This window comes from Callospermophilus lateralis, chromosome 8 (assembly GCF_048772815.1).
Source record: "Callospermophilus lateralis isolate mCalLat2 chromosome 8, mCalLat2.hap1, whole genome shotgun sequence".
Lineage (NCBI taxonomy): Eukaryota > Metazoa > Chordata > Mammalia > Rodentia > Sciuridae > Callospermophilus > Callospermophilus lateralis.
In genome coordinates this window covers 103,474,506-103,499,600 of record NC_135312.1, presented here as the reverse complement: position 1 = coordinate 103,499,600, position 25,095 = coordinate 103,474,506, and the positions used below count along the sequence as shown (strand labels likewise).

The 25,095-nt window shown below is 37.8% G+C and overlaps 1 protein-coding gene across 1 annotated transcript; it reads right to left on the bottom strand.

The window, feature by feature from the left end:
• Positions 1 to 311: 311 nt before the first annotated feature.
• Ppm1k (protein phosphatase, Mg2+/Mn2+ dependent 1K) lies at positions 312 to 23,793 on the bottom strand. Its single transcript, XM_076864857.1, has 7 exons — positions 23,642 to 23,793; positions 15,628 to 16,137; positions 14,396 to 14,496; positions 7,312 to 7,477; positions 6,787 to 6,931; positions 5,714 to 5,848; positions 312 to 4,777 (listed from the first exon to the last, which is right to left on the bottom strand). The coding sequence occupies exons 2-7, from the start codon at positions 16,065 to 16,067 to the stop codon at positions 4,646 to 4,648; spliced, it is 1,119 nt and encodes a 372-aa protein (XP_076720972.1). The 5' UTR covers positions 16,068 to 16,137; positions 23,642 to 23,793; the 3' UTR covers positions 312 to 4,645.
• Between the last annotated feature and the right edge of the window lie 1,302 nt (positions 23,794 to 25,095).

Here is a 25,095-nt window from a genome sequence, read left to right as displayed (position 1 = left end):
TTTGAAACTATAGGCAAATCACTATTAGAAATCATCATGACATGTTCCCTTTGATGTACTATGAAACATTTTGGAAGATGGAAATAAGAGATGAATTTTGCTTTCGACAAAGCAAAAAGACTTGAACAGGTAAGAGCATCTTTTTCCCCCAAAGCTTCTTCACCTTAATTTGTAAACATTCAGAATTTGGCTACTAAAAGCAGTTTCCAACACACTCATTGACTCTGATGGTTTTTTTAATGTTCACAGAATCATACACATAATAAACACTGGACAGTCTGGATGTCAAAAAAAAAAAACACAGTTGGACATTTTAAAAGTCTTTGATGCATGGTTTTATTAGAATATTTCAACAACAAAATATGTGATTTCCACTTGTTCACAGTCATTCTAACTTATAGTTAAAACAATCTAAGCAGCATCTACATCAGCTCACTTCAGGAGGCACTATACACCAAGTAGTACTTCGGCAAATTATAAAACACAAGAGCACTTGTATAGAGAATTAATTTGGGACATCAGGCTGCAAGATTCTGCACTGGAATCCAATGGAGATGAGTCATTCTGACAGGTGGAATACCTCCACACTCACCCAGCCCAGAACACAGAGCACCACCACCAATGCACCATTTCAACCGTCTAATAATCAATGGGAGCTGCCAGAGAGTCAATTGGTCTCATCCCAGATGCCAAAAGCAAAAGTCAAGCCATCACCATTTGGTACAGTCACATTGTAAAGACATGAGTTTTAATTTCTGCTTAAGTTTTCCATATAAGGGTCTCTGAGAAATACAATCAAATGTAACCCAACCCAAACTCATGTGGCTTTGTACTGCCACAGGTATGTGAGACCCCTTGAGAAGCTAAAGGAAAATACAACACCTGTCTCTGCTTAACAGTTTAATGCTACACTTCAACTCCCTCAACCCCCACATTTAATGTCCTGTTACCATGACATTAAATCTATGCCCATTCATAGAAACTAAATGTTTTGTCCAGTTTTTTTGAGAGTTAGCATAGACCTACTCAATTTTCTAGTAACACTCTAAAAAAAAATTACATTCCATTTTATAAAATAATTTCTCTATTTTAAAGTGTATGCTACTAATTCTTCAAAGTGATTTTTTTAATGTTGGAACTCAGGGAAAATTCACTTCATAAAGTACAAGGAATGAAAACTGATCCCTCCCAAATGGCTGTTTTTTCCAGAAAAGTAGAAAAGACTTTGAAGCACTTAAGAAACACTAAGATCTCTATCAAATGAACAGTTGATAGAGAGCAGGAGGTTTGGGGTTTTTGTATTTTGGTGGTATTAAGGATTGAACCCAGGGCCTCATGCATGCTATGCAATTACTCTACCACTGAGCAACCTCACCAGTCCTTCTTATTTTGAGACAGGGTCTTAATAAGTTGCCCAGGCTGGCCTTCAACTTGTGATCCTCCTGCTTCAGCCTCTCAAGTCACTGGGATTACAGTCCTGCATCAATACAGGCCTGATTGTATTTATTACTGAATATATAAAACACTGGAGAACTTACACTTGTAAAAAGTCACAATGATTTTAAGAATATTTCACCTTATTTGGCAAGTAATTGGGCAACGTAGAAAGATGATTTATATCCTACTCATAAATGAAAGGCAAACATAAAAATAATTGATGTTATATAATTTACACCATGTCTATACCTATATGGCAAATTCAGTTATAACTAAAAAACTATATTAGAAGTGTCTGTTTTTTCCTTCTCTTTGCATAATTTCCATTAGCAGACTTAGAAGCCTAATACATTTATGCTTATCTTTTATGGATTATGATAATCAATATATTACATCATACTCTTAAGCATATGTTTTATGCTTATTCAAGGTTTACTTAGGGTTTTGAAACTTTTCCAGGTGAAACAGAGTCAAGTGTACCCAATACCACCTTGCTACAAATTCTTCTTGGTTAAACCTAGCAACTCACCTCACTCCATTAATGACACTTAGAACTTTGAACTTGAAAATACCACTGAGTAAAAGAGAGAAATAGTCATGTGAATAATTAAAAACAAAAGTGAAATGTGCATCTTTAGAATGTCATTGTTGTGCTTTAGAGTTCCACTTTGCCTGTGAGTTTGGAAATTCTCCATGCTCCTAAATATAGCTTCCAAATTTCTGTTCCACGGTCTGAATCAGAAAGAGAAAGAAATTTCCCAACTTTTCAAGTCTTTCTTTGGTGCTCCACCTTTCAAACTACAAGCAGCAGACTACATTCTTTCCTGTAATATTTTTCCTCTTTTCACCTTATTACCTTAAAAAAAATACCTGAAATATTTATTTAGCATTTTTTCCCCAAAGGACAATTCCTAATTATATCAAGCAGGAAAACAAGATTTATTTTCTTCCATTTCCCCAAAGTTGAGAAGATGTAAGTATTTATATTGAATCCTCTTCCTTCTAAATAATCCCTTAAACAAAGCTGAAAGAAAGAAAAAAATCAACCTTGAAAACTAAAAGTTGAAGATACACACTACATTGAATTTTTTTCATATATATATTTTTTTAATTTCTACCACAAAATTCCATGTCATTCCTAATTCTCAGTATTTTTCTCACATCCTTTATTTTTATATTCATATTACCACATAACAATGTAGCTTCAACATGCTGGCTCTGCTCCTGGTTCTCCAGATAAATTACCCAAAATAAAGTGCCTCCTATAATCATTCTTAATCTGTGTGCTCACCACTGATTCTCCACTATAGAAGAGCTATGCTCAGTTTTCCCATCATCCTTAGGGATAAATATATGGATAATTTAAAACTAACTGTTGAAGGAGCTATGAAAGATTGTTCCCTTTCATTTCATATTACTTCAAAATATACATATATACACACAACACACATATAACCAATTCACAAAGTCTGTAAAAACAAACTACAGATGTTATTCCAAGTACACAGGGAGATTCACAGCTTAACAGCAAACTCACATGCAGATATAAAGCATAGCGTTACATTCTAAATCACATAGCAAGATGAAATACAGAATGCTTTAATATATGTCTGTTTTAGATTTATTCTTTCTCTTAAGTCTTAGAAATCAGGAAAACAGAGACATAAACCTCAAGCTATGTCTGTAATAGTAATATCAGTCAACGTGGTATTATTTTTACTAACAAAATATCCAACTTGTTGACTCTATAAAAAAAAGATACATACTATATTCAAAACAAAAACCATAAAATTAGAGATTACCAATGGAAACTTCATAAAAAATATTCGATACTGTCAGTTTGTCAGTATTTACCTTTGTGTTGTTTTGACCAAAATATCCTAAGCCTGTGCATTCTTTTCTGATATTAAATAATAGTCACATCTGAGTGCTCTTTTTTTTTTTTTTCCTTTTTTCTTTTAAGGAGGGTACCAGGGATTGAATCCAGGGTCTCTCAAAAGCACATGCAATATTACTGAGCTACCCACCAAAACCCAGGAATACTCACATCTATATAACATTAATAACTACATAAAAATAGGAATGAATGGGGAGAGAGCTGTTGATAGTTGAAAGATAGAAGTATATGTTTATAAATATGTATACAATTTAGTAATTATAATGCACCAATAAAAAATATGATAAAAATGTATTAGAATTTAGTGAGGTCACCTAAATGAATTTCTTTTGCGTGGTTAAATCTACATACCAGTGGTCCAGAATAAAAAATGTGGTAACAAAGAACCAAGTTTTCACCTGTGCTCTTTGATATTATTATTAAAAATAAACACTGGTAAGTGAGCCATAGTGGTGTGCCCTTATAGTAGTGTGCCCCTAAAGTCCCAGGTACACAGGAAATTGAGGCAGGATGAATACTTGAGCCCAGAAGTTCAGGGCTAGCTTGGGCAACACAGTAAGAGCCCGTCTCTATTGAAGGAAGGAAGGAAGGAAGGAAGGAAGGAAGGAAGGAAGGAAGGAAGGAAGGAAGGAAGGAAAGAAAAAAGTTGCAGATAACACCTTGAATAGCTGTCAAAATATAGAAAAACTTTTAAGAACCTGTTCAAATGAATAAAGAACAAAAAAAGATGAAAAGAAACCATAGCTGCCTAAGAGATAAAAATTAGAAATTTATGTGCAAAGCCCTGGGTTTGATCCCCAGCACCACAAACACACAAACACAGAGAAATGTTCCACTCATCAAGCCTGGCACGGTGGCCCATACCTGTCATTCCAACATCGTGGGAGGCTCTCAGCAATTTAGTGAGACTCCTAGCAACTTAGCAAGACCCAGTCTTAAAAGAAAAAATTATAAGGGCTGGGGATGTAGCTCAGTGGTAAAGCACCCCGGGGTTCAATCCCCAGAAACAAAACCAAAACAAAAAAACCTATAACACTTATCAAGTACACCAAAACCACTTCTCATTTGCCCACTCAACTTAGAGACTCACACTAGCTTAATTATAGATATTTTTATACTGAGCATGAACAGGTGAACATAAATGTGATGGGTATTTATGAAAATACCTCTATATAAATGGTTATTAAGGTTACTCAGACTTGTGTATTGATCTAGCGACTTACTGCTGTAGGTAACATTTTTTATCTTATCAGTTTCTTGACACGCTCAGCAAAACAATATTGCACAGAAACTCAAAGTCCAAGGAAGCGATCAGGCCCAACGTCCACTGGAGGCGAAGCTTCTGCTGAATGAGAAGTTGATTTCAGAGTTCTTGTATTTTCCCCAGGCACCGAAAGGCACTACTACTGCTGTACTGTTATCTTCAGTACCATACTGTATGGCCTACAAAGTTTGCCAAGAAAGAAGAGAAAACATGGGAATTCAGAGTTTGTGCAAAGAAAAAAAAAAAAAAAAAAAGTCCTTCCCTTAGAAAGCCAAACTGCTTTTAGGTACAGTTACTAAGTGCAAATATTTCACAATGGTTTATGATACTTTTACCCTGTGTCAATGCCCCACAAGGTTATTAAATTGCACATGGAATAACAGATGACCCCAAACATCCTCATTTACTATATTACATGTCTTAATTACAAATATTATCACTTAAAAGTTTAGGACAAATTTGGCCCCTCCATTCAAAATATAAATATTGGAAATGCAAAAAATAGCTGTTGAAAATATCACCACTGTCCATTAGAACAGAATATTAAACAGCACAATGCAGTGTTTCACGTTCTTTACTGGGTATTACTTAGTGATTGCGTGTTAGCTCTGATTGACACAATCCCGTCCATTCACCTTTTAGTAATTTGGTCTTTTTCACACATGTTCTGACACGTGGACTCTGTACCTCAGTTTTTCTCATCTGTAAAAAGTTTCAACCTCAAAGGCATCATGATGATTACATGAGTTAACATATGTGAACAGAATAGTGTCTGAGAGTGATATATTGGTTGGCTATTATTGCTGCTACTAACATTTCAAGGTATACACAAGGTCAAAACACAAAGCAAACACTTTTCCTTGGCATATTAATTTTTCTTAACTACTTGGGCAAATGGTAAAAACTTGCTCATTGGAAATAATATGGAATCACGTGTAAAACTCACTGTAACACCTAAGCTAAAATTCAAGATTTCAAAGAAATCTCAAGTTTAAATCTCATGTGGTTATCAGAGTGAAAACCACTATGGGCTGCACAGATACCACTTGTCTGGGATTGTCTGTTACCCTCCTCCCCCCATGTAAGATCCTTAGAAGAAACTCTGCCAATGTCACCTGTTCAGTCACTGCATGGGCAGCTTCATTAGGATCGTGACACTGATTGACAAAGTCACAAATCTCTTGACTGTTCACCATGAAGTTAATTCCATCTGTGGTGAGGACCAGGAAGCTATCATCAGCATGCTGGAGCTACAATCAGAATCCAATGCAGATCAATATAAATTAGACTCTACCGCAGAATGATCTTGGTATTTTGAAGATTTTATCTGTTTTGCTTAATGCCATCTGTGTAAGGGTTTGTTGGCAGTGAAAATGCAAGAAGTCTCAACCACCACCAAGGATAAACCAAACATTGGCTTAGTAATACCTCCCCCCCCCAAAAAAAAGACAGCCAATTGCTAAGATAAACCTGAGTTTGATCCTGCCTCTATTATGCAACTGGGTCAGGACTTTTTAGCATTTAAAATTGTGGGTCTCTGTATGTGCTTTAGACTTCTATATGCCTTCAATTTGTTTCCTTGTGAAATGAGGATAGTATTACCTTTTTTGAACAGACCTTAGCACATAGTAAAACCTACAAAAGTACTTGTTACATAAAATGAGTACAAATGGCATGTAAGACGTGAAAGAAACCCTTCATACAAATAATAAACATTTGCTGCCTCTATTGGAAGCTTGTAGCATACTATGCTAGGCACTGTAGTTGGCTCAAGGGTTTCAGAGACAGATGTTTCAAATCCCAGACTCGGTGTATACTGGGGCAGTTTAGGGCAACAGATGCACTAATGCCACAAAAATAGAGGTGAGTGATAACTGAGCATGGTGGAGAAGAGAAGCTAAGGACAGCTTCCAAGCTGAGATGACCCAAAGGATCCGGTGCCAGGGTGAGCAAAAGAGCCATTCTACGAGAATTCCACAGCTGGGTGAAACACAGACCAGAAACTTTGTCATATATCAGGCCAGGAAAGTAGTATCTCATTTTACCTGAAAAGTTCATCTTTCCATAAAATACCCCCCTTTAAAAACCATTCTGGCCTCAGTTAAATCTTCTAAGAAAGCCTATAGCTGGAAACAATCCTGCATTCGTGCACTGTGTATCTATCAAGTGCTTGCAACTCCTCTCTTACCTTAATTCTCTTTGTTTCAGGTTCTGCTATCACACCACTGGCTTTAAGATCCAAATCACCAATACTCCTTGTCATTGCAAGTCTGCCATTTACATGAGGCTGTCCCACACTATTCCAAGCAACAAAACCACCACATTTCTTGATCCTGGTCAAGAAAACATTAAAAAACTGAAGACATATATACAGAAAAATTTTATATAATACAAAGGGCAAAAAAGCTATTCTACCAGAATCCCATAGCTGGAATTAATATACAAATATATTAATATATTAATATTAATAAACTAATATTGACTCCATATATATGTATATATGGAGTCAATATTAAATGTAAGCATGACATCAGTCAAAAATGCAAAATCTAAGCTAGGGGCAGTGTAACTCAGTGGTAGAGTGCTTACCTAGCATGAGCAAAGCCCTGGGTTTAATCCCAGCCCAGTAAAAATAAAAAAGAAAGCAAGATTTCATTTCTATTGAACTATAAGCATTATCCACATTAGAATGACTGATCCATGATGTCGGTACCTTTCTTTTTCATCTTTTCTTTCTGGAGTATGGTCAGTGGTCAGCTTCATGGGTTTCCCTTTTCTACACAAGATAGCCCGGCTGTCCCCAACACTGGCTACAACCAGTTCAATACCATCTCGCAACAGGGCTACTGTGGCAGTAGTCCCAGAGGTCAGAAGGGTTGCTATAATATTATAAAAAAGAGGAGGAGTTAGCGGTAGTCAGATGATTGGATACAGAATTTTTAATTACAAAATAAAACACAAGCATGATATACTAAGTGCTAGGGTGGATCATTCTAATTTAACTACAGCTATGCAAATAAAATGCAAATAAACTATGTAAGTAAGAGCATGCAGAGAAACAAGGACTTAATTCAGTAACAAGGCTCCATGCAAACAGAAAAGGTAGGTAATCTAATTAGGTAAACAATGCATCACTGTCTCCAAATAGCTCCTGTTCATATAAAGTAGAACTGATGTGAATTTATAATTATGACACCCTTGTGTGTATTAAATGTGTCGAGACCAAAAGTATTAAAATGTAATTAAAACTAGATACTACGATAGGATGATTTTTTCTACAATCATCTCTTTTAGGTTTTTCTCCTCCACTTCTTCTATTCTGTCAAAGTTCTATCAGCTAACGGAGTAAATGAGACATGTCAAGGACATATCGTTTGCTCTTCAAGTACCAAATTTTATATTCTTTCTAAAAAAATCATTGAAGACTCACATTCTTTTCTGTTTTTCTTTGCTCTCCTTGGATGAGAAACAAAGTTATAGCCATCATTATACTAAACAAAGATTCAAGAACAAGAAATGAATTTCATTGTAGTTTCTCCCATAAACTTGTAATCAGCACAGTTTGCTCCACAAGGATCTAATTCACAGACTGTGGGCAAACACAAGGGAGTACAGTCAACTGCTACTCCTGGGGTCCTTCCTGGGCCAGAGCATTCCAAGAATATTAATTTTCTTTTACTGAGATCAAAGAAAATCCAATCTCACTGGGCTAAGTTGCCATTATTTCCTATTGCAGTTCAAGTCCAACTGCATTTTATAATTTCCCTTTGATTTATTCTAACAGTGTCTGTCCTAAGTTTTACCATTTCTTAAAAGAATTTAAGGTGCATTGAGCCTTGCCAAAAGTGAGAATACAGAGAAACTATGAACTAAAAAATAAAGCAAAGTGGAAGAAATTGAAAGAGATAACTTATTTAAAGCAGGTATTATCTCTGGTAACATTGTTAATTCTTTTTTGGGGGGGGCAAAGGAGTAGGTACCAGGGATTGAACTCAGGGACACTAGACCACTGAGTCACATCCCCAGCCCTATCTTGTATTTTATTTAGAGACAGGGATTCACTGAGTTGCTTAGTGCCTCACTTTTGCTGAGGATGGCTTTGAACTAGCGATCCTCCTGCCTCAGCCTCCTGAGCCACTGGGATTATAGACATGTGCCATCGTACCAGGCCAACATTGTTAATTCTTTAAAGCATCTAAAAAATATATTCAAATGATCATCCCAAACTGATTTTGACTTATTTAGTTATTTCATTTTATTTATTTATCTAGGTATTGGAAATTGAACCCAGTGGTACTTAGCCACTGAGTCACATCCCCAGCCCTTTATTTTTTATTATTATGAGACAGGGTCTCGATAAGTTGCGTAGGGCCCTGCTAAATTGCTGAGGCTGACCTCAATACTTGCAATACTCCTACCTCAGCCTCCCGAGTGGCTGGGATTATAGGTGTGCACCACCATGCCCAGTTAGTTTTGATTTTAAAGGCAATTTTAGGGAAAATAAAGTATGTATTGATTTGACTGACTGAAAGCCAATCTTTGTAAAAATTTCTTTTCAAAAAGGAAATTTTAAAAACTTTATCAGTATTGCATTTTGAAAGGAAATGTATACATAAGCAGATTTCCCAACCAGTATATTAAAATGCCTGCTTTAATCAGAAAAGCAAAATGGAAAAACATAATAAACTCTACTTAATTTTTCATAGTCATGCTGAATTTACTGTATTGAGAAATAGCATTTACAGTTGCACTATCTTCCCAATCATCTGTTGATTTTGGAACTATTGTGTCAAAGTAATATTATTATGCAATGCTACAATATATATTTGTCATTGCACGGCATAAGTGTTTTAATATAAGCATCGGTGATGTTTACCTTACAAATAAAGATTAGCCTTGAGATAACTTTTAAGTTGAGATTAGCCAAACCACTATAAGACAATGAAATCTTTTATACAAAAATGAAATCTTTATAATTTAGCCATCTGTATTATTTTTAAATTATTTAAAAGAGCCAGGCAAGAAAATACAGGCATGTACTCAAATGCCACCTGTCCAGGGAATTTTGTATTCCTCCCCTTTGTCTAAACCTTCAGCAACAGCTTTTTAAAAAGTGGTCCTTAATTGGTCATGACGACAGTTGAAATTTCATAAATGAAAGTTCAGTTGCTTAGGCTTGTCATTCATGACTCTGTCACCTAAAACTTTAATAAAAGAGCTTGAGTTTTTAATCAACTCACATTCACAGTTCCAAAATCCCAGGATTTATGGGTAAAGTTTTCAAAACTAACTGTTGATTCTGGTATGCTAAGCGTTCTAAGAATATAAATAATAGTAAATCAGCATTTATTTTCATTTAACATTTAACAGGGAAGCAAAAGTTCTCACTTTTTGCCCTAACAACAAGACTATAAAACTAAGACATCTTTCAATAAGTTCTTAACACTCACTGGACAATTTCTACTGCAAGTCATCTCAACTAATGGGACAAAAGGATGTGGGAGCCTTCCAGTAGTCCAGGCTAGGAACCGCTGGACTCCTTCACCTGAGACAAAATTAAGCAGATCTCTCTTTCCACTGAAGCCCAGCATATAGTGTCCACGGGCTCCAGGTCTAGAGCTGCTGACCGGGCACAGTTCTCTGCCACAAATAACACGCACAGAGGCAAGTAGGAAATTCACCCAGGAATTGTGCTCAAACATTACAAACCTGCGACACAGGGGAGGGCAGAGAAAGAGCTGCAAAATAAGGGGAAGGGTTTTTATTTTGGTGAAAATTTCACTAGCAAATTACATAATATTCCAGGAGATGCCAAGTCAATGATTCCAAAACTCAGTTTGCTCAGTTTGGTGGTATTTTGTAGTTGAGACTATTTTTGTTCACCACAGATTAACGCTTCTTAGTTTTGCAATTTCCAAGATAGGAAAAGACCTATATATGAATGCATCTGTACCAGAACACACCAGTGATGACACAAACATATATCTCCATGCTCAAACTCATACACACAAACGCATACACACGACACACTTAAATACTTGGTCTTCAACAAAGTAAATCAGTACTTTCACTGAGTTAGAAAAAAAATGCACTGTAAATTTATCATTTTAACACTGAATAATTTGTATATGACAAGCAGTCATGGTTAAAGAATGTGAACTACAGTATACCACCAAATTACTGGAACTTAAATATATACCAAGAAGGAATCAAAGCACCTCCTATGCCAGATATAGGATTTCACACATTTGTTAAGGGTGCAGGGATTTGGTATCTAAAAGCAATGTTTTTAGCAGAATAATTAATTTTAATTCCTTATTTAAATAAAAGCTAGTAAGGCCCTTGAGCTATTAACACATTTATAATTTCATATAAATCGGATATTTCTGCAGCTCTCTCTTTTCCCCAGTGTTGCAGGTCAACACAACAGAAGAAAAATGATCACAATTTTGAATAGCAACATAAAAAGTAAAAGCTGTATTTTTCAAAGTACATTAATCCCCAGTAATTATTCAACTATGAAAATAATAACATATAAATTAATACTTATTAAAAATGGGTGTTCTAGACACATATGACTCATGAACACCAAAATCAAAGTAATGAGCAGAAGCAGTAACAGCAAAATAAGAACATCTCTTCAATGCTGTCCCTATTTTTTTTTTCTATTCAGTGACTCCCACCATAAGAAGGGTATTCAAAAATGTTGGGGGTGCAGGTCAGTGGTAAAGTGATAACACGACCAAGGCTCTGGATTCACTCCCCAGCATCTCAAAAAAAAAAAAAAAAAAAAAAATGAGTTGCATTTTATTGCCTTGGTTATTTTTGCTTAATTCTTCCATAAAGTCATGATATGAAGAGCAAAGATGTTTCCCATGAAACTCAAAGTGCTGTCATCAATGTCTCCCACTCTTGAGTGTCAGAGCAAGTCTTCTGTTTTTGATCCATTTGTCCCTTGGGGAGCTTTACTGCTTTCAAAGTTTAAGCAATCTAGAAACACTCTGAAGAGTTCATAGGACATAGAGGATTATAATTTAAGTTTTCTCCCACCTGGTTTAAGTGACTATTTCTAAACAATAGAGTAACAGGATATCATTTGAATTTACAGGCTGGTTTCACTATGTGTAAAAACACACATTACTGGTATGAATTGAGTACAAAAAGAATTCCAAGTTGGTGATAAAAAGGGTTTAGGATATAGCTCAGTGGTACAACATTTGTCTAGCTTATATGAAGCCCTGGGTTCCATCTCCAGAACCACAAAAAGAAAGAAAGAAAAAAAAAAAAAAAACTGAATCAACTCCAGTCCCTGACCTTACAGGAAAGGTTAAAAGGAGTGAAAATGGTGCTGATGCAAAAAAAAAGAGAAACCATAGAACGACAGAATTTTCCTTAGTTGGTGCAAGTTCTGCTTACGCAGGTCTAAAAGAATATTATCTACTCTTATAATACTGATACTGCTTCAGTTCTTATTAGAAATTTTAATTTTTTTGAACCTAAATGACCATGAAATCTGAAATGACATAGGCTTGTTTTTTTTTCAACCCACAAATTGTAAAGTTAATAGACAGCATTCTAACTTTAGTGGCTTTAATATATTTGATAAAATAGGCCCCCGATACCAAAAGGCAATTTTTGTCATCTCTGAGGATTTGGCAACTTATTAAGAATGAATTTTTAAAATGTTCTCAAAATACTGTTTTTTCAAAACCACAGGTTAATAAACCTCTAAGAATAAAAACACAATAATATTTAATGACAATGTTATCATAGCCTTTTTAAAAAATAATGCACTAAGCATCCTTCTATCTTGCTCCATTAAATTTTCAAACAAAATGACCATTAAATGAAATGTAAATTTTAAGACATCTATATTAAAGTTCTGGGATCATATACTTTAAAGTACATAACTAAATTAAACAATATATTCCAATTTCATTGTTAGGAATAAATTATATTTTATTATTAATTTCTTTATACAACTATTTGAAAGTTTCTAAGATATTCAAGTTTTAAATAAATGCTCCAAATTCAAAATGACTTGATTATAATTTATTGTTAATGAATTAAAGGAGTCCTCACAAACTTTATATCAAATCTAATATTGATGGTTTTCTGCATCTACATTGATCAGATCCTTTTCAAAACAGCTGACTGCACCCATGAAGGGTTAACAACACATTTGGTGGTTGGCCTTGTGACCCATTCTCTTCTGCAAACCTTGCCCAGTAGTCTGCAGCTGTTTGCAGAACAGCTGGGGCACATCACAGGCACTACTTCTCGGTGTGTGACAACCAAACTCACAGCCAACCTGGTAATGGATGAAATAAAAGCATACCAAAATTCAGAGTTATACATATAAAACTTTAAGAATTTTTTTCTTCTCTTCTTCATGTGTTTCACCCATCAGGAACAAGAGCTAAGTCTAATGCATAAAATTCCCCCTCTCTTAAAATCCATCTTCTTAAAGGTAAGGTGGAATGAAAGAGAGGAGAAAATGGACCTGAATAATCTACACACTAAAAAAATTAATCTCTGAACAAAAGGAGATGGGGTTGTGATGGGAAGTTTCTCAAAAAAGAGCAGGGAAGGGCTGGGGGTGTAGCTGCATGGTAGAGCACTTGCTTAATGCTCAGGCCCTGGGCTTGACAGTGTGGGTTGCAAGTGGAGAGCAGGATGATCTCAAGCCATCCCAGAGTCACCTTCTCCTCTCCTCATCAATAAATATGCACATGAGAGAGGCCTGGCTGGGTGCCAGGAAAGTCCCAGCTAATCTGAAATGGCATCTGTCTTTCAGTTTCAGTTCCATATCTATGAAATGGGGAAATTTTTCCATTCCTTGCACTCCAACTGAGAATGACATTTCTCTGGTGCAATTTTTAAAGAAAAAAGATGAAACCAAAAAAGATTAATAATATCACTGCACAATTCATTTTCACTCTGGGGACATGGCTCAGTGTTTGAGCACTTGCCTAGCATGCACATGGTACTGGGTTCAATCTCCAGCACCACAAAAAGAAAAAAATAATAATAACAATTCATTTTCAAATCAGTTATGAGGCATATATTCCATTACTGCAGCAGAAGTATTCAAGGTTAAGTTCAGGGACAAAGGATTCTGGCTAGCTGACTAGAAAACATTGGCTACATTTTCCTGAAATGGTTTTGATAAATTTAGTCAAAAACAGAAACATTTTACTTTCAAAATTTAAGGACACAGCGTACACAAACTTTTAAATTCAGTTGGCATGCGCTTATGTTTAACAAAAACAAAAATACTACTAGCTATCATAGGATAGCTGCAAGATGGAGCTTTTTTAAGAAGTGGAGAAAAATATCTTCCTTCTGATTATACAAATTAATGCATATAAGTCATTTCCTTTCTTATTTAGCATCTATTAGCTATTTTCTTCTTGTCTAAACAATTATCATCCAAGCCAGATATGATTACCCTATAGGCTTGCTCATTAGAACCATTCGAAAAAGAAAAACATTCTCTCACAGTATGGATATCTTTTCCACAAAACAAGAAATCAAACAAATTAACTATTTTTAAATCTTAAAAATTAAAATCCAATAACTAAACCATTTTGGAACTTCCCTTTCAAGTAAAAGGGAGGTACTGACATTAGTTCAGATTCTAAAGAGCATTAAAAGTGAATCTTTATCTACAATCATTTCTAAATAAGCTTTCTTACAAATAAGTATTCCTTAAAATTCCTACTCCCAAAGAGCTAAATTGTTGCCTTTTTACCAGCCTCTCCCAAGACATTGAGGAATGTGATTGTTTTACATACCATCAGCAGACAGATGGGCATGGCTTGCAAAGGCTTTATCTATTTCTAGAAAAGCCAAGGTCAACACAGTTTCCAAGTTCTTCTCCTTAGGGAGAAAATCCCTTTGAAGAAGGGAAAGAGAACACAGAACAATCATTTCACAATAGGTTTTCCTTCTTACAGTCACCTTACCAAGCAGACATTCCTTACAACAGATCTCATGACTTTCAGATGCTTACAACCCACCAGAGCGGCAATGTTCAGTGACCATCACTGACCAGTACTTAAGGTACTGTGATAAGCTGTTTTGTTGTTTTGTTCTGAGAATAGTACTCAGGCCTTCCAAGCATGTGACAAGCTTTGAAGGACGTGGTAAAGTGCTTGCCTAGAATGCATGAGGCTCTCGATTTGATGCCTAGCACCAAATAAATAAATGAGGCCCAAGTCCTTGTTCTTATAGAATTAATACTCACTCCCACAATCCTTAGAGGTCAAGAGTGCCATCATAGGCCAGGCATGGTGCCAGCACTCAGGAAATTGAGAAGGGAGAATCCCTTGAGTCCAGGAGTTGGAGACCAGCATGGGCAATGGAGACCCCATCTCAAAAAAGAATTTCTTCATATAAACTTAAACCACTGAATTCTTTTGTGGAATGAGGTGAATTTTGCATAAGCCCACTAATGAACAGTATAACTAACCATATACAGGAAGACAAGAAACAGCACATGGTCATAACTCTGCCACATATATCCCCCTTTTAATTCTAGCAATAGCATGATCCTCAAAAATATAATAATTGGGGTAAATGAAATATTTAAAGGAATTCAACATACCCACATTAAATGCATTTTCCACACACTAAGACCAATCATCCAAGGTCGAGTATTCAAAGCTATTACTATCACTTAAAATTGTCAATTAATTGTCAATTAAAGTTATTAATCACTTACTATGTGCCATGCACTGATGGGAGTACATGCTTCTCACAGGTTATCTCATGTACTATCTACTAATTCACTTGAAATGATCATAAATCAAGTGCTGTCGAGTTTTCTGATCAACGTTTTCCCCAAGGAGTTACTAAAATCATCAGTAATAGTGGCATGCTTAAATTACTGCTCATTCAAGAAGTGGCAGTGTGAAACCATGCAAGTAACTTGGTTTAACTGGACTCATCAGATAAGGGGTGAACGTTTAAGCTTGGTGAAGCTTGGGGGAACTGCAAAGTCAAGAGTGAAAGCCATTGTACATACACAACACATTTCTCCATGTGGGTGTGACAGAAATCAGCTGCTGCAGGTCCCCCATGTCCATCATACACTGCAAAGTACAGGATCTCCTCTGTTAGCTGAGCAAAGTCAAACCGATCTTCATTCTCTTTCCGTTTGCCAATATGGGAAGAGCTGCCCACGTTTTCCAAGCTGATTTTGGGAATTGGCTTGCCATACTTAATGCTGGGGGGCAGTAGAATTGGCTCATCAATGCGGTTATCCCAGATTCCAAAATTGTCCCAGGTGGCTGGCCGTCCACTACCATCAGGGTCAAACCGAGAACACCTGGGCTCTGAAGTGGAGCTGTGGCAGGAGGGTGACACACGCCTGTCCTCCTGCAACAGGCGGGAGCTCAGCAGCACTCTTCTTCTCACCTGGTTCCCACCACTTCTAACCAAAGTAATTAAGGCCGATGTTGACATAACTCAACTCCACAGGCCTCAGTGGCAGCAAAAGTCAATGGAACAATGGAATCTCTTCAAGAACAGGCAACTGGAAAATGAAAGACTTTGTCAGCAATTTTGAATATAAATGATCTATATTATAGGACATTACCAAACATGAAGGCCATAAAAGATCTGCCCGAAGTAGATATCATATTTATGTTATATATTGGGTAAACACCCAATAGCCTACTTCCAAGAATAATCAATAGGTTTGAGCTCTGGTGACTCATACTTGTAATCCCAGCTACTCTGTAAACTGAGGCATGATTTCAAGGCCAGCCTCAGCAACTTAGGAAGATCCCGTCTCAAAGTAAAAAAATTAAAACAGCTGGGGATGTAGCTCACTGGTAAAGCACCCTTGTACCAACCCCAGTACCCTCCCCCCAAAAAAAAGAATCAATTTATCTACTCCATTTAGTATTCAAAGTCTATAAAAATTTGAGTGTACATATATATAGAATGTGTGCCTCTCAACACTTTCACCTACAGTCACTCCAGGATCTCATCAAAACACAGATTTTGTTTCAGTTGGTATGGGTGGGCTCTGAGATTCTGCATTTCTAACCAGCTCCCTGTTGATACTGAAGGCAACAGGCTACACCTGGAGTAGCAAGAATATAGAACTCAGCTATAAATGAACGTTCTTCCCTTCAAATTAACTCCATTGCTCTGAAGAAAAGGTAAGGACAAATGTTAACAATAGCAATAAAATCTTTTTTTTTTTTTTTTTTTTTTTTTATTTTGGCACTGCAGGGTATCAAACCCTGGGCCTCACCCATGCCAGGTAATGTGCTGCCACTGAGCTACATCTCAAACCAATAGTCTGGCCTCAAAAGAGAAATAGGAGGGAAATAAATAAATGGCTAATAAACTATTTCCAATAGTTCTGTTCTTAAAGAATGGAAATTTTAGCAAAGATACCATGTAGGATATAAATGTTGTTTTTCTCAACTACAAACTATGAATGCTACATCATCAGGGTTAATGTAAATTGGTTTCTATACACACCCCTCCCCAGCTCACAGGTGAGCCAGTGCTGATGCTGTCCTTTGTGGAAGACATTCATGACAAGTGTGTGAGTTTGTGATCTCAGCAATCAGGAGGCACTACAATAATGACAAGCAGCCCTAATTTATAATCTATGCATTTACACCAACAGCTGCACCTCTCCTTTACCCCACCCAGCAGCCCAGCCACACCTGAGACTACATTTCCTTAAAATACTCCTGCTTAAATTCAATCCCAAAGGCTTTCTTGGCATTCCAGGATGTTATCAGGGGACTTCCAATATCCTTGCAGGAAGAGTTATGTTTCTGGTTGTTTTCCATACAAATAAGGATCCAAGCAGAAACTCACCTCCTGAGTACTTAGTAGTGTTTCTTTCTTTTATTTATTTTTTTATCTTTGCAGTGGTGGGAAAGAACCCAGGGCCACACACATGCTAGGCAAGCACTCTTCAAGACATTCCTAGCCTGTTGTTACTTTATGAATTAAAAATAAACTTCAGGTCATTTGTTTGTAGTGCATGCCTGGAACCCCAGCTACTTGAGAGACTGAGGCAGGGCCATGGCAAGTTCAAGACCAAACTCACCAATTTATCAAGGCCCTATCTCCAGCCCGGCACCGTGGCACATCCCTGTAATCCCAGCGGCTTGGGAGGCTGAGGCAAGAGGATCACAAATTCAAAACCAGCCCCAGCATTTAGCAAGGCCCTGTCTCCCAGTAAAAATAAAAAGGCATGGGGATGTGTCTCAGTGGTTAAGCACCCCTAGTTTCAATCCCCCATACCAAAACAAAAACCAAACAAACAAACCAAAAGAAAAGTAAAAAAAGGAGGAAGCTCATACACGCATGCAAGCTCCATTCTTAAGTGGGTGCGTTTTTGCTGCTGCGGTCCCTGCCAACATCAGACCCCAGACTCTTCAGCCTTTGAACTCAAGCTCACTCCAGCAACCATCTGAGGAGCTTAAAGGGCTCAGACTCAGACTAGGCTGCAATACTGTTGCCTCTTGTTCTGAGGTGACAAGTTGCTTGAACCAAACAGCTAATGGTTTCCCTGTTTCTCCAGCCTGCAGATGACCATTGTGGGACTATCCAGTTTCTGATCATGAAAGTCAATCTAATGATTCCATCTTATAATGATTCATCCATTCTATTGGTTCTGTTCCTCTAAAGCAGAGCCTACCTTCATAGAATTTAGAATAAACATGGCAACCAATTCAATTAATGTATCATGAAAGACTTCAGGAACCATCCCTTCTTGGCTTTTCAGCTAAGATCATGCGTAAGACTGCAATTTCGCTTCTTTTTATGACAATATTGGGGCAGGGGTAAGAGACATAGATGGCATCTACAGTTAGCAAAGATAACTGATTGAAGATTGCAATGGTTTTGATAGGGTTTGTCCCCAAAGATTCATGAGTTGGAAGCTTGGTAGTGTTGAGGTGCTGGAACCCTTAAGAAGTGGAGCTTACTGAGAGGCCCTTAGGTCATTGAGGATGCTCTCAGAAGGGATTAAGGTAATTTTCATTGGCACTCAGTTCTCACCAGACCAAGATGAGCATGACCCCTAAATTGCTCTCTGGCTTCAATCTGGCCATGTGATCTTTTCCTCTTTCAAGTGCTCCTGCATTATAATGTTATCCACCATGGTATCCTCACCAGAGCTGATGCCAGTGACATGTCCTTGAACCTCCAGAACTCTGAGCTAAATAAACCTCTTTTCTTTATAAATTCAGCCAGCTTCGCCTATTTCATTATAGTAACAGAAAACAGACAAACACAAAAATCAAATTTTATTCAGCAACAATAACAATACAGGTGATGAGCTAATGAAGAAATTTCAAACTACAATACAACCTAGCAAGTAATAGAAGTACTAATTAATAATGAAGATAATCCCAACACAGCTTTAAAACAGAGAGGAAAAAATAAAACTTAAATACATTTATTAGAACACACCACACACACACACACACACACACACACACACACACACACTTGAAAAGTACACCCGAGATGAGCAAAGTGCTACACTTTTGGCTTCAATCTAAAAGCATGCAAACCATATTTAGCCTTGGGCTACTTGGCAGTAATGCACCACCTCCTTTAAGGAAGGGTTATATCTAGAATTACAACCAGATAAATACTAATGTTTCTCTGCAATGCTTCTAGGATACTCTTGCCCTTTATCTTTCTCTCTTACCCTCAAAAAAATTAAAGGATATAACTGCATTCTCAGCAGAACAAATATCCACTGGAAACATATATTTAAGAATAAAATAAAGGGCAAATTAGCCACAGTTCCTTTAAGTTGCATAGACTAGAATGAGTCATCAACTCGATCTCTTTATGTATTATCTGCACAATTGCCTCAGAAAGTTGGCAGTTATAGAAAAGCACCTACTTGAAAGAATATTGTTGACAAAAACTACATGTGACCCTGACATATAGCTGGTTTATCAACTCGGCAAAACTAGGTCAGCATGACCTAGGCCAACAGAACACGGAAAGAAGTGGTTTCATTTCCTGTTCCACATGCAATGACACTGAATCACATTAATCCCTTCCAGATTCCCAAGGAAAAACCATCCACAGGTAACCTGTGTTCCCAAGCAAAACAACTTTAAATTAAACCTGCACATGTGCTGGGGCTGTAGCTCAGGGGTAGAGTGTGTGCACAAGGTCCTGTGTTCAATCCCCTGCACTCAAATACAAAGACAAAAACCAAGCAACCAAAAACCTGCACATCAAGAAGGTTTGTTCCACAGCTTCAAACTTGGAAACCGCCATCACAGTTCCCCCAAGCCATCCAGATGCTCATAGACATGACTATGCACAGAACAAGGGGAATAGCATCTGAGATGTGAAAAATAATAAAAGTCTTTAAAACAAGAAATCAATATTCTCTATGACGGAAAGAGCAGAGAACAGATTGATAAACACATAAGAATTCTCTTCATTGGCTAGTTCAGCTAGGAACTAATTGCTAACTAAGAAACATAGTTACTCAGCAATCTTTCTGATTAGGCAGGGCAGAATTATGCCAATTTTTTTTTTTTTTTTTTTTTTTTGGTGGTGGGGGTGTACTGAGGATTGAACTCAACCACTGAGCCACATCCCCAGCCCCATTTTGTATTTTATTTAGAGACAGGGTCTCACAGAGTTGCTTAGCACCTTGCTTTTGCTGAAGCTGGCTTTGAACTAATGAGCCTCCTGCCTCAGCCTCCCAAGCAACAGGATTATAGACATGCACCACTGCACCTGGCTATACCAATCCTTTGATCAGAAATCAAGGCTAGCTTATTTTCATAAGCCATTTTAACAATTATATTCAAACTGTGGCATCATTTCACCCAAAGGATTCAAAGGACAGGAAGTAATTCTGTTTGGAAGCCCTTCAAACTCACAAAAATATGACAAGAGCAAAAGTTAAATGAACAGAAAACCTACTAGCACGTCATGCACATATCATATTCTACTAGTAAAAATAAACTTTAAAGACTATGGTAAGCAATAAAATAAACAACTTGACTGGAATCCTAGCAATGCAACATTTATAAAATCAATCTAAAATATATTGCAGTCATATACAAAAATGAACAGTCTCCTACCTAAACTATATTCCAAATTCCTATTTCCCAATAAAAACAAAAATGTATGGCTCACAACTTACTATAACCACATGAATTTTTAAAAACATATGTGCGCTTATACACACATGCATGCGTGCACACACACACCAATACCCTATGTATTCTAGTTCTTGTCAATAAGTAATTCCTGAAAATATTTTCTTTTTTTCATCATCTCCATATTGATTTGTGTGACCAAAGTTTTCCCGTCTTCCTCTTCAATCTGATATGTTAACATTCTAGCACACATTAGTGACTAGAGAACAAAGTTGGTCTCTAAGTTAAAAATTCTGTCTCAATTAAAAAAATAATAATAATCTAAATGACAAGAGGATCTCAGCAGAGTTAAATAAGTCGTGAGACCATAAGGGTTTGCATAGATTATACATGAGAGCACCAATGAAAAACCACACCCTGAGAACAGGAAACCTCAGGTGAAAAGCATCAGGAAAAGGAAAAAGTATAATTGGTTTTGGGTAAACTTCTTTTCCTTTTGCAGTGCTAAGGCTCAAATCTGGAACCTCCTATTAGGGAAGTGCTTTACCACTGAGCCACTTCCTCAGTCCAGCTATAGTAAATTAAAAAAAAAATGGTTTTAAATAAAAGGGGAGCTAGACACTGTAGCAGGAACCCGTAATGCCAACTACCAGAGAGGCTGAGGCAAGAGTATCATAAGTTCAAGGCCAGTCTGGGCAATTTACCAAAAGTCTGTCTTAAAAAAATAAAATGGGCTGGGGATATAGCTCAGGGCTATAGTAAACCCTGGGTTTGATCCTTAGTACCAAAAAAAAAAAAAAAAATTAATCTAAAGTAAATTAAAAATAAAAGGAGAGAAGTAAATAAAAGTCACATAGATAGCTACAAGTTTGGTCTCCCAATTTTATTTTTTATCTTCCTCCCATTTTATAACCTGTCATTGACTTAACACCTCAGAGCTGTCCACACTTACTTCTGAGAAAGAATAGTGGCAAATCCTGTCATTGGCAGGCTTTGGCTTGGGGATTTGAGTTAAACTGTTTTTGAATGTTGAAATCAGGTCACAAGGGCAGTTCATTATTGTCATTTCAAGCACAAGTCAAAATTATTCAGGAGTACTAAAGATCAGTGTTACCAATACCTGCTTAGATTTTATGTCCCTGGAAAAAAAAATTAAGAAACTATTTCTGAGTGATATTGACCAAATTATATTGTTATAATGTATGTGTGTACAATCGATAATGTACGCAGGTACAAATTTATAACAACAAATCCCATCAGTATGTACAACTATAATGCACCAATAAAAAATGTAGGAAAAAAAAAAAAAGAAAGTATTCCTGGCCATTATAAAGTGGCACTCAGGTATCTTTTTACAATGGAAACTAGGTCATTTTTAATGGTCCTGAATAAAGTATTTCTTTATTAACCTTTTTTTTTATAAAACAATCAGTGCACCCCCAATAAACTATAATAGTATGGAAACCTCCAGAATGTGTTTCAGCAGATTGGGATCTTAACACCTTATCAGTACACTGCTGGAAGGAAATAAAAGGTACTAGTGTACCTGAAGAAAATAACAAACAAAAACTCCAATGATTTCCCTTAAGTTTAATGAGAATATGCATTTAGGTGTGTGAATAGTGAAAAAAAATATAGAAGCAGTGAAAAGTACTCATTATTCTCATTTGGTAGACCTTTTTAAACACTTTATGTGGACACAAGTCACAGACCACATTCCAAATCTCTAACTTTATACTTCCTTTAAGAAGAATTTTCCTATACATTCTGTAAGATGCTGGCAGCAGAGGTGCCTGTGTGATCAGTAGAAAGTGACTAAAGCTGCAAGAAAAAAAAATCATTAGCAAAAACTCACTATTTAAGATATTTCATGCTGCAAAGATGCAATCTGTTTCCACTTTCTATACACTTCAACAGACACAGTTCGTTTCTTGCTGTTTTCAAGATCATATGTCACTTGAGTAGTTCGTTCTGAAACCGCTCCACAGCCTTATTCTTTCCTCCTCTCTGCGTTTAGAAGGACCAACCAGGCCTTACTGCAAATTTCCAGTCTGAAGCCCAGAAAGACCAGTGGAGCCTCAGACTTCAATTCCCCTATTTCCAATTCGAGACTTGTCTCTGTCACCTCCTGTAAATAATCTACCGAAAGCAGTTATGAAAAAAAAAAAAAAGGCATCATCAGCCACAAGGCCTTAGAGAGGCAATGTTCTCTTGGCAAAGCAATCCAAACCAATCAGGGTTCTGCATCCTTCTCCGTACCGATGTGAAGAGGTCATCGTTGGACCGTTCGGGATCTTGGCTCGTGGTCTCAGATAAGGAGCCAAAGTGACACGGGGCATGCAGCCCTGCAGACAGCTGGGTTCCCCCCAACACCTTTCGCTGCAGGGTCTCGGCCTCCCAACCTCGGTCAGGACTGATAGATCCCAGTATCACCAATCTATCTATCACCATCCATCTAATGGATGGCTACACGGCACTGACCCCTGCAGCATCCTTGCTTCAGAGGATTCGCCCTACGGGCCTTACTGTTGGGGAAACCAGGGCGGCCACCCTCCGCTTTCCTTCCTCAGTCCCTCCCTCCGACCTCGACCCACCCCAGCAGCCCTGCACGGGCGACTTCAGCCTGCAGTCAAGTTCAAGACCCAGCAAGGTCTGGTAGGAAACCCCAGCTGTTCGGGCGCAGCCAGGGTGGACCCCGCCCCGACAAGCTGCTCCAGACCGCGAAAGGGAAGAAAGACGCCGAGATCCCAGAGAGATGGGCCGTGGGGCTCGGGCTCGGAATTGAGGCTGCGGGAAATAAACCTATTTTTTTTTTCCTCCACCTTCTCGGGGAGTCATCCTCCCCTTACTCTCCATTCCGGGGACCGCCAATAAATAACACCAACAGAAATAAATGAATTGCACTTTCTTGACTCTTACCTCGTAATGGCTAGTTCCCGGAAATTTCTTAATTAGCCAACGAAGAGCAAAAGAGGGGCTTTCTTGATCGGTAAACAAGATCGCCTTCTCCGTTGTACTCTATCTCTGGAGCAAGCAATCAAAGGAGCCACTGCCTCATCTCCCGGTCAGTCTCGAAATTTTTTTTGCCCGCAGTTGGCCAGATGGAGAAGGGAAGTCTGTTCCCTCTGACTGACGGCAGCTCTGGCCAATCAACGCTTGGCGAGGAGGTGCGCCCATCGATAACCGCAGCTACTCACAGATCCCGAAAGGAACGAGCCTCCCGCAACTGCAATTTGACTTCGCAGACTTGCTGCAGCGCGCTGCAGAGCGACGTAGACTTGGACCAATAGCAGCTCGCGGAGGCGCCCCGCCCTCCCGAGGTCGGTGCTGCGCGCTCCTAGCGGAGACAGTGGGTGGGGCAGGGAGATTTGGTACCTTGCCAGCGGTTGAAGGAGGGAGGTGTGTGGGGCAAGGGGGCGGTGGTTGTGACAACTAGGAAACCGATAAGGGCACTTTGCCTGGGCATTGAGCTTGAAAGGCATCTGGTTTCGTTCCTCGTTCTTTTGCAAGTCCCCAGTGCAGCGTTGTTCATGGCTGAACAAACAGGCATTTTATGATCTCTTGGGATGGTTGATTCATTCATTCGACAAGCATTTCTATGTTTGTGAAGGACCTCCTGAACGCCGGGCAGTACTAGGCACTGGAAATACAAACCTGACTCTGAAAGACATGATCGCGGCCCTTAGAGAATTCACAGTCTAAGGGAAGAAGAGGGAGAAAACTAACAAGTAAACTAGCATGTAAAAGATCAATCCTAGGGTTGGGTGGGGCTCAGTGGCAAAGCGCTTGCCTCCCACGGGGTTCCATCCTCAGCACCACATAAAATAAATAAATATATATATAGTCTGTTTTTGTCTATTTCTTTTATTATTATTATTCTCTCTCTCTATTTTATATATATATGGGATGAATGTCATTTTTTCACACTGGGCCATCTTATCATTTTTCTGCTTTTCCTCTTTTTTCTGGTAATCAATCTCTGCTTGCTTTCCTTCTTTCCTCCTTCATTTCCTTTCTTGCTTTTTTCCTCCCTTCCTTCTTTTTTTTTCTTTCCATTATTGCCAAGGAGATGCTTATTGTTTCAAATCAGAAAACCTCTTTTTAATTTTCCTGAATAATTCACAGATTCTTTCCTCATAGCAGCTTCGACAACTCATAGTCACAATACTTGTGTTTAAATAAATAAATAAACAAACAAACAAAATAAAGTGTCCATCTATAACTAAAAAAATTAAAAAAAAAAGATAAATCCTATCCAGGGAGGAAACAGAAGAGATATGAAGAATAATGAGGGGTAGACTTAAGAAAGGGTGATTATAAGAACAGTTTATAGAATGTCTCAGACTGAGAAGGGAATTGGTTGTTGAAACTAG